The 10,138-nt window shown below is 57.7% G+C and overlaps 1 protein-coding gene across 2 annotated transcripts in view; it reads right to left on the bottom strand.

The window, feature by feature from the left end:
* Positions 1–4,834: 4,834 nt before the first annotated feature.
* The window catches only part of DNAJB6 (DnaJ heat shock protein family (Hsp40) member B6), a 73,577-nt gene continuing 68,273 nt past the window's right edge, over positions 4,835–10,138 (bottom strand). For both annotated transcript variants that reach the window (XM_072763264.1, XM_072763265.1), the window contains one exon: positions 4,835–6,317. In XM_072763264.1, the coding sequence (XP_072619365.1) occupies positions 6,235–6,317 (83 nt within the window). In that variant the 3' untranslated portion in view covers positions 4,835–6,234. The remainder of the gene's footprint in view (positions 6,318–10,138) is intronic.

The raw sequence follows: 10,138 nt of genomic DNA, 5'->3' as shown, positions 1-10,138 counted from the left end.
TGCACCCCAGGCCTTGGCTTAGGCTTCCCCTTGCCTGCACACAGGTCTGGCTGCCTCTGCCCTCCAAAACCCACCTGTGAAGCTCCTCAATAACCCCACCAGCACGAGCTCCTCTGAATTCCTCCTGTGCTGTCTGAGCCCATGGCCAGAGCACAAGGGTAGGGCTGGAGGTGACTTATCCTGCCTGTGGACATCACCTCTTGTCCCCTCTGCAGGGTGGGGCTGCAACACATACAGTTGTGCTTGACACATGTGGGACACATAGTGTGCATTAGACAATGGATGGACAATGGGTGGGTGGATGAATGGATGGATGGAAGGATGGTTAGGTAGATGGATGGGTAGATGAACAGCTGGATGAGTGAGTGGATGGGTGGATATATGGATGGATGGATGGATGGATGGATGGATGGATGGATGGATGGATGGATGAGTAGCTAGGTCAGTGGGTAGGTAGATGGATGGATGGACAATGGGTGGGTATATGGATGGGTAGATGAACTGGTGGATGGATGATGGATGAGTGCATGGATGGATGGATATGGATGGGTGGGTGGATGAGTGGATGGATGAGTATGGATTGGTGGATGGATGGATGTGTGGGTGGGTGGGTAGGTAGATAAGTAGATGGATGGTTGGGTAGATAGATGGACAGATGGATGGGTAGATGAGTGGATGGATGGATTGACAGTTAGGTGGATGGGTGGATGGGTAGATGGGTGCGTAAATTGATGGATGGATGGATGGATGGATGGATGGATGGATGGATGGATGGAAGGACAGAAGGGTAGATGGATAGATGGATGGGTGAATGAATGAGCATACATGTGGGTTGGTGGGTGGTAGTCGGTTGGATGAATAGATAAATGGGGGGACAATGGGTGGGTGTATGGATAGTAGATGGATTGGTGGATGGATGATAGATGAGATGAACTGATGGATGGATGCATCAATGGAGGGTGGATGTGTGGATGTGTGGGTGGGTGGATGAGTGGATGAATGGATAGTGGATGGGTGGATAGGTGGATGGGTAGACGAATGGGTATGTATTGGTGGATGGATGAGTGTGTGGGTAGGTGGATAAGTGGATGGATGGGTACATGGATGAGTGGATAAATGCATAGGTGGATGGATAGATGGATGAACAGGTAGATGAATGGATAGATGGATGGATAATGGATAAGTGGATAGAGGGAGGGTTAGAGGGAGGGAGGGCAGGCAGGCGGCCTCCATGGATGGGTACATGGGTGGATGGGTGGACTGACCCACTGTTGGTGGCCTCTCCTCCACTAGACCAATGACAGTGGGGCTCTGGAAAGAGCTGGTGGCAGAAGCTGGCAGAAGAGAGAAGGGTGAGCTGGTTTCCAGCCTTTGTTAGTCATCCAGAAATCAGGCCTGCAGTTCCTCGGGCCTACAGCTACCCTGGGAAACGAGAACGTGGGGGCAGCTATGTTGCTTTTTCATTTTACTTGTATCACCCCTGAGTTTTTCCCAAAAGCTTTTAACATCTCTGGTCCCTGAGAGCAAACTGATATCCCTTTCATTTTTTTTTTTTTATTTTTTTTTTTATATCCCTTTCATGGCTCAGCCCACACTCTGTTGTCACCACTGGGGCCCTCCATGCCCTCCTATGGGATGGGGTGCACAAAGGCCAGAGCTTTCGCTGAGCCTCTCAGGCCCACCAGGCCAGCCCGGCACACACAGCTACCCCAAGTCCTGGGTAACCCTCGTTAAGTACACACACTCCTCACGATCACCGGTATCCACACCCCTCTGGACAGATTAGGTAGCCTAGATTCAGAGTGTCTGGGACTGACTACACTGGATGCAACACAAGAAAGATCTGAAAGTCTGCACATTCATTGGGGGGTTGGAAAGAGGAAGTAGTTGGCTGTCACGCCGTCCCCAGCAGGGGGGTGGGGGGGTGCACAGAGCACCAAGTGGTTCCTCAGAGACCTGGGAAGGAAAGACGCGTTTATTAGGCTTTTCTGTACAAAGTGCACTTCATGGACCCAGAGTGGACCCAGGAAAATTCATCTTTACAAGATCCCAAGCGAGAAAGCAGAGGGAGAGACACTGGACGCGCACGGGGAGAGATTGCAGCGTGCGGGTTGCTCCGCGGGAGCAGAACGGCCGGCTCCCATCAGGCCCAGCTCTGTGGACTTGAGGAAACCAACATGACATCCTGGAGTCTGGGCTCTCCTCTGTAAAGGGACAGGAGAAGCAGAGCGTCCTCCATGCCCCCGTGCCATAGCCCTCCCTAAGAAACATGGTATCGCAGCCCACACGACTGCCCCAGGAGGGGCAGGCTCTGCCCTCCACCCACTGGGCCTGGGCCTGCTGCCCTGGGATTAGGAGGGACACAGGACACAGCCAGGTGGCAGGTACCCCCAGGGGTAGGCAGGGGGATGTACGGTCCTCCCCAAACCAGGCCCTTGGCCCGGAAAAAGCCCAGGATCTCTGGAAGCCCCACCCCATCCTCCTAGAGCCAGATGATTGACTGCTGCCCCGTATATCACACTCATTTCTCAGGAACGGGAAGATTCATCATCCTGTGTCATCCAGGGTCGCCCCGTGTCACTGCGTAATGGCTAGTCAGTCAGAGAAACAATAATTTTCATGCCATAAAAACTGAATTCTGTTTGTTCGCTAAGAATGAATGGTGCTGATCAAGCAAAACCTATAAAAACCCCCGAGTCAAAAGGTGAAGGGTTAACGCCAGCTGCTGCCAGGCTGTGGTTGGTGTGCCTGTAGACAGCCCAGGGTGCAGCAGGCCAGGCAGGGCCGGGTGGAGAGCCACCGCAGAGAAGGCAGCATAGTGGCTCCAGTGACACGGCCCATCCCTCCTAATGTGGCCACAGTCCAGTATCCAGGAAGGGGGCCCCCTGCTGCTTCGGTGTCCCCAGAGGAACAGTCCGTGCAGGTCTGGGACACATCATAGCTACGGGATTACTTCCTAACTGGTGACAAGATGCTGGGGCCACTTGCCGCCTGGAGCTGGTGCTGAGGTTTCTCCAAGGAGCCATGGGTCAGAGGCACAGACACACCTGTTGAGGCATGCCCAGAGCCCGCCCAAGCCCACACCGGCACCAGGCACCCACCTCAGCACCCATGCCATGCCAAGGCTCTGTCCTCGCGCCTCCCCACACATCCTCAGTGGGCACGGCCCTGGCAGGGCTCCTGGCCACCCACCACTCGATGTCTGCCAGGAACCAGGTCACCCACACACTTGGATGAGACGAGGATGGGAATGTGGGGGCACCAGGTGGCACCCCAGGTGCTGACAGGAGAGAGCGTGACACCAGGGGTGACCTGCGCTGGTCATCGGCTATGGGCTCAGTAGGGGCCAGGGGACCTCAGGCACCTGCACCAGTGGCCTCCTTGGAGGGGCAGCCAGGCCCAGCCTCATTCTTACTGTGGCAACGTGGGAGTAACACAGCCCGAGGGGCCGGGCCCGGCAGCAGGTTCCTAGGGGCAGGGGTAGGTGGCCCTCAAAGGAGCCCTGGGCATGTGATTATTAGGTCACGGCCCTACCTGTCTCAGATGGCACCGTGTCACTCTCCGGGCACTGGGTGTAGCCACCCTGGGCCTGTCTGTGCAAGGACTTCAACATAAATGTGTGAAAATCCCTGTTAAAAGGGAGTTTGTAGCTAAGAAAGGGTCCCTGAAGCCTCGTAACCTTAGCTGGACCTTTTAAAAAGATATTTCTAGCACATATTATAGACGGACAGGAGCTATTTACTTATATCTGTGATGCCAGTTGTCATTAAAATGCTTTCCATGGCTTGAAAAAAAAAAGGGGGGGGAGTTTGCAGGCAGTGATCGTCCTAACCCAGGGGCATGGGCTGGCAGACAGCCGTGGGTACATGTGGGGCCCTTGGCTGGGACCACCTCCCAGCCCACACCCACAAGCTCCAGCCAGCCCCACGCGGCCCTCCGGGTGAGGGTGCAGCAGGAGGAGGCTGGCTGGGTCCTGCCCTCCAGCACCGTCATGTCTGCCCAGCACCCATGCAGCCCCTCCGAGAGGCCACCAGGCACCGGGCCTTCAGCAGCTGCCCTGAAGAGAATTGGGTCAGCCTGGGCGCTGGCTTCCCAGCCTCTACACAGCAGCCCCACTCTGAGGGGGTGGGGCACACACCACATGGGCAGGGGTGATGGGGTGAGCGCACACGCTCTCAGCACAGGCTGGGGGCCGGGTTGTCCCATGCTCCCCTCGCAGCCTGGGAAGCAGCACCTATCTTGCTCTCCAGGCCCGTAGGGCCTCTGTCCAGAGGGAAGCGTGGTCGTAAGCTGCCCGCCCCACTGCAGGCCTGGTGAGGACCAGGGGCCCGATGGACGATGGCAGCTCGCTCTGGGATGACTGGAGGACACACTCTCAGGGACACTTGTCCCGACGAGACCAGCCGTGGAGCACAGGGAGGGTCACGGGCCAGGACTGGGCTTCCCCCCTTCCCCGGTGCCGACAGCAGACTCCCCATGTGAGGATCTGCCATGAACCCCCAAACCAGACGTCCCCTTGGGAGAGGCTCTTTCCTGTGGCCCTGTTATGGTGTGTCCTGGGGCCCGGGACACACACGGCCCAGACATGTCCCGCCTCCTCCAGCAGCTCCCGCACCACCAGCCAGGCTCCTGGGCTCACAGAGCTTGGTTTGGTGGGAGGATGGCCCGAACACAACACCGCATCTCACGGTGACCTCTGAGTCCAGCCTCTTGCCCCACGTATCACTTTATCTTTCACGGTTGAAATGACAGACAGCAACGGTCTTTACTTTTAATTCCTAACAACAGCACAACTTGCAGATGTGAGGAACAATGTCAAGTGAGCGGGACCATGTTGCGTTGACATTTTATTTATGTAGGTAACACTTAAAATACATCACACCTTCCAGGGCACGTGTCCCACGGTAAGCAGTCCACAGCAGTCCACACCGCCACCCCACCAAAGCCAAGCAAAGCAAATTTCCCTCTAACAGTCACCTGAAGACCACGAAGGCTGCACTCATCTCTGGCTCACACGCCCATGACACGGCCACAGGGGGCTGGGCGGGCTAGACACCACCAGACCCAAGTCACCAGCACCCCTGGATCCCGTGCAAGCTCTGCCCCAGGGCCCCTAAGCCGAGTGGCATGAGCAGGCCCGCGTGCTGCGGAAGCGGGCCAGGCAGGGTGCGTGCAGGAGGGTTGAGGCAGCTCAGGATCTAGTCAGTAGAAGGGGTTGAGCAGCAGCTGATCATGCAGAGGCATAAGCACAAAAACCGCACAGAGTCTTGCTGGGCGGCGGGGGGGGGGCGGGGAGGGGGGACGGGGCCGGGGGGACGGGGGGTGTGCAGCAGGGGAGGATTAAAAAAAAATCGTTTAAAAAAAAACGATGTTTGTAAAGGTGTCACTGTTGACAGACTGAAGCATTTCGTTCCCCTTCCTGGTTCACGTCTCACCGTGAGAGGGCGCGTGGCCCTAAGAACCTCGCCTGGCCTTCCCCAGCACCACCCAGCCAGGCGCCGAGACGGCACGACCCAACAAAATTCTGTAGGCTCCTGTGCAGACACTAAGATGAACTATGGGTCCGAAGAAAGAAGATGGGGTTCAGCAAAAATCAAAGCATATTTGAAGTCAAGTTTGGGCTAGAGATTAAAACCACAATAAATATAAGGAATGACTTTATATCTAAGTGATTCACCCCCAGGGACCCCACGGGTATGGCCAGGGCCCTGTGCAGAGCTGCTTCGAAGCCTAACCCCCATCCCCCCCGCCCCCCTGTGTGAAGGACGAGCACCTGGCAGCTGCGCCCTGACGTGCCAGTGCGATCCCCGCCCAGTCACCCTGCCCTTCACCACGCGCTAGCTCCGGGAACTCTACCGCCACAAGTCATTCCGTGAACACACACTCGCTTATCTGCCTGCACCCGTCGCAGCTCTAAAGCTCTACGCGCCTCAGGAGCTGGTGTCGTGGTTGAAGAGTTGAAAAGGAGCTGGGTTCTTAACCACTCCTGAGGAGACACTATCGGATTTAGTGCGGAGACAAGCAGGGACAATCCAGGCAGGCTCCACGCCCGTGCCACCGCCACCCACAGCCATCACTCCCATCTCCTGCCGTCCCTACGCTGACTGATCATCACCAGCGTCCCCGTGCAGAGAAGGTGTGGTCTTGGGACAGTGGCCAAGCAGGTGCCGCTACCTAACGCGTGCGCACTGCCGCACGGAGCCAGCCTGGGCGCCAGCGAGGCCGCGAGTCCGTCTAGTGGTTGCCTTTGGTCGCCTTCTTCTTCTTGGACTCCTCTCTCTGCTTCTGCTTCTTCCTCTTGCCACCTTCTTTGAACCCTAAGGAAACACGGCTCGTGAAACACTGTGCACAACAGCGGCTGCTTCCCCACTAAGAGGCAAACAGGTTTCCAAATTCTCCCCCGTGTTTAAAAAAAAAGACACAGTGAGCGCAGGTGCCTCCACTCGTCTCCAGTCCACGTCTGAAGCTCAACAAAACCATGAGCTGACTTTTTAAATTGCAGAGGAGCCTCTGACATTATTCGAAGGGCGTCACAGCCATGCAGGCGGCAACGTGCAGCTCACACGCCCCTCTGCTCACGCTGCTGAGTTCTCACATCTGCCCTTGGCAACCCCACCCCGCGCCCCCTGGACACCCCACCCCCCACCCTGGGTGCTCCCTGCAGCCCTGGCCAGTCCAGAGTCCCCTCTGCAGGTTCTGGGCTCTCCATTCCCATTTCTCATGTAAGGACAAGAACCTTTCACTTTCCCCATGCTGTATGTTTAGCCTGTGCTTGGCTGAAGGCGGAGGAGAGACAGGTAAACGTGCACCCGCTCACCCCCAGAGGGTTCATCCAACAGCCCCGGCTCCAGTTGTGCAGAAATAACTTAGGGCCCTGTGCTCACTCGTCTCAACAGCGTGCTGAATGATGAGCCAGCAGATGGGCTGGATGCTGGGTGCAGGGCAAAGAGCCGTGTTTGATGGGACAAGGGACCGAACCAGCCCCATCGCTGTGAGGCTGGGACTCATGCACACCCCCGAGCCTGCTCAAAGATCATCTGGAAGCACCTCAGGATTTTTAACTACGAGGCCATGTTCTGGAGCATCACTTCCCATCCATATGGGACACAGACGCAGTCATCAGATGCCACAGGGGCACGACACTTGTCTGTCTGCAGAACCACAGTCCCAGACATGTGGGCTCAGTTCCTCAAACGTGGACCTTCAGCCAATGCACAAGGATCCCCAACACCTGCCCCAGGCCTGGCTAATGGCCTCACCACCTACTGCCAGGTGGACAGTCTGCTGACCCCGTGACAGCACCAGAGACCACACACACCTCGAAGACAACAGGCCTCCGATCCACTTGGTCCTCACGCAAGTGACACAGGAGGCCCTACATGCCCCACTCCTTCACCCCCTGAGGCAACTGGCCACTTTCCCTTGTAGCCCGTGCACCTGAGGTTCCACGCGGCCTGCCTGTCTCACCCGGAGACTGTGACACCTGCCAGATGCTAAGTCATCCAAGGCTGTGTGTTTAGGAAAGCTGCCTCAGAGTTCTGAACAGGAGGGAGAAGACAGAGGGCTAACCCACCCGGCAGGTGAGGGCGTGGGCATGCAGAGGGCTCACCCACAGCCGCACCCAGGGGCGAATCCGGTGAACAGACCCAAACAGCCACAATGGTGGCACAAGAACAGCCTCCAAGGCACCAAACAGGGAACCAGAGCTAGTTTGGGGACATGTCCCTGGGTCCTTTCTCAGATGTGATTACACACGGGAGGTGTGAGGTGACATCAGGATGGGCCATTCGGTCCCGGGAGGGTCTTCTGTGGAGAAACCTCCAGAGGGGATTCTTCCCAGGATGGGCTCCCAGGCCGGCTGTGAGCAGGGCAGCCAAGTGCCAGTGGGGTTCAAGGACACACAGGGAGTGGGGTTCAGAGGCTTCACGGGTGCCTTCTGGGGGTGTGGCCGACTGTGGGGCTGAGTAATAACTTCTTAGATGGAGGGCAGCCCCCTCTCCCCCTACCAGATCCAATTACGCATAAAATAACCCAAGAAGAAAAAGAAAAACCTGCTGACTTCCTGCACGCCCCTGCACTCCCCTGGCTTTACCGAGCTGTCATCTCCTGGCCCGACTATGACAACCAGGAGGAGGAACAGATGGACCCGGAGGAGCACGGGGGGCCCAGGACCCCGTCCTGCCTCCAGGACAGAGCACGGGAGGCCTGCCTGGCCTGGCCTGAGTGCCCTTGTCTGGTCATGAGATCCTAACCCCTGACCCTGAAGGGACCCCGAAGCCCCCAAGCACACGTCAGGCAGAGCTGGGCTCCAGCCATGGTCACCACCACCCTGGCCCCTCCCCAGGGAGCACCCGCTGCCCAGCACAGGGCCAGGAAATACATTTCTCATTAAAATACCACTTCTAGGGGATCCCTGGGTGGCTCAGCGGTTTAGCGCCTGCCTTCGGCCCAGGGCGTGATCCTGGAGTCCCGGGATCAAGTCCCACATTGGGCTCCCTGCGTGGAACCTGCTTCACTCTCTCTCTGTGTGTCTCATGAACAAATAAATAAATAAACCTTTTAAAAAATAAAATAAATAAATAAATAAAATACCACTTCTGCTACAAGACATTTTTAATTTTATGATGACCAAAAAATAACTTGGGACAAACTAAAGGAATTCCAGCACCAATGGCAAGATTCTGGGGGTGTGGAGCTGATGCACACACCCCCAGCAGGTCCTCTGCAGCTGGGGCATGTGGGGGACGCCAACCAGCCTGCGGCCACAGGACCACACTCCAGCACCACCTGCGACCACCCCTCCTGCTTGTTCCCTCAGAGGCCCAGGGCTCCCTGGTCACGACAGACGCAAGTTCCCGGAAGTTTGATTTGCCCCAAGAGGCGGCTCTGACGGCCTGGGATGGTCTTCAAAACCACACAAGGAAACAGGTGCTGAATAAGCAATCCTGCACCTGACCCGGCACACCCCTCAGGGGGCTGCATGCGCACCCAGGGCTCCAACCGAGGGAGCCAAATGCCTGGTGCTCGTGGACGGCCAGGAGCAGGGGCTCCATCGCAATCTGGCCGGGGATGCCTGTCCGAAAGCAGGCAGCCCAATTGCCAGGTCCCCGCCCCTGCCACACCCATGGCACAAACCCAGGGTCACCTGCTCTGCCCCTGACATTGCGGCGGCAAAGCAAACCTTCACCCAGGGCCCCCTTCCCACACGACAAGGCGGTAGCGTGACTAAGGGGACAGAAATGCCCGTCGGATGTTAACGATCTAAAACTACGAGCCAACAGGATGGCAGCGCCAAGGCCAGGCCTCCGAAGGGCCATGGGGCACCAGCGGGCACAGGGGCGGCTCCACAGGGAAGCAGGTTCCTTCAGAGTCTGCAACCGGGACAAGGCCATTCCCCCTGTCAGCCGTCACTGGGATCACCAGGTCCACTGGCCGTCTTCCAACAGGCTCACGCACCAAGCATCGCTCACAGAAGGAAACACTGGAAAGACTCGGTGAAAGTTCTGGGCAGAGAAGCATGTTAGGTTCATCAGGTAGTAGCACTAGAGGGACAGCCCACGAAGCCATGGGCACTGGGAGCCGAGCCACTGCCACCACCGCCTCCGCTGCCCCCTCCTCCCGTGCCCCCTGTGTCCCAACAGCCCCCCCACATTGGGCTCCGTGGGTGGGGCCCCTCCATCTAGTGGCAGCTCCAGCGCTGAGGCACGAGCGGGAGGCACCTGAGCAGCTGGGAACCGAGCTCCTCCATGCACACTGTTTTCCAGAAGAATCCACCCCCAAGCTGGAGGCGTGAGGCCCCTACTGACCACCCTGGGGCCCATGGGCCATCCTGCCCGGGGTTGGCACTGTCCAGGTCTCCAGGGACCCAGCTCGGGCGGAGCTCCCGGGGGGAGCCCCAGCACCATTTTACTGCTGCCTGGTGCCCGGATCCGCAAAGCAGAACCAAGAGCTGCAAAGGGTTGGTGCAGAGAAGTGAAGCACCCTGCTGGCAGGAAGAATGCCCTGAGGGGGGTGCTCCCACCGCCCGGGAAGGCATTCACCAGCTTTGCATCCCACTTTGTGATTTGGGGCCACATACTGGGGACCTCGAGCCAACAAGCGGCCTCATCAGGAAGCCCCAGCCCCGCGCTGGACTCGG

This window comes from Vulpes vulpes, chromosome 7 (assembly GCF_048418805.1).
Source record: "Vulpes vulpes isolate BD-2025 chromosome 7, VulVul3, whole genome shotgun sequence".
Lineage (NCBI taxonomy): Eukaryota > Metazoa > Chordata > Mammalia > Carnivora > Canidae > Vulpes > Vulpes vulpes.
Note: the sequence above shows the minus strand (reverse complement) of the source record. Positions and strands in the feature narration are given on the sequence as shown.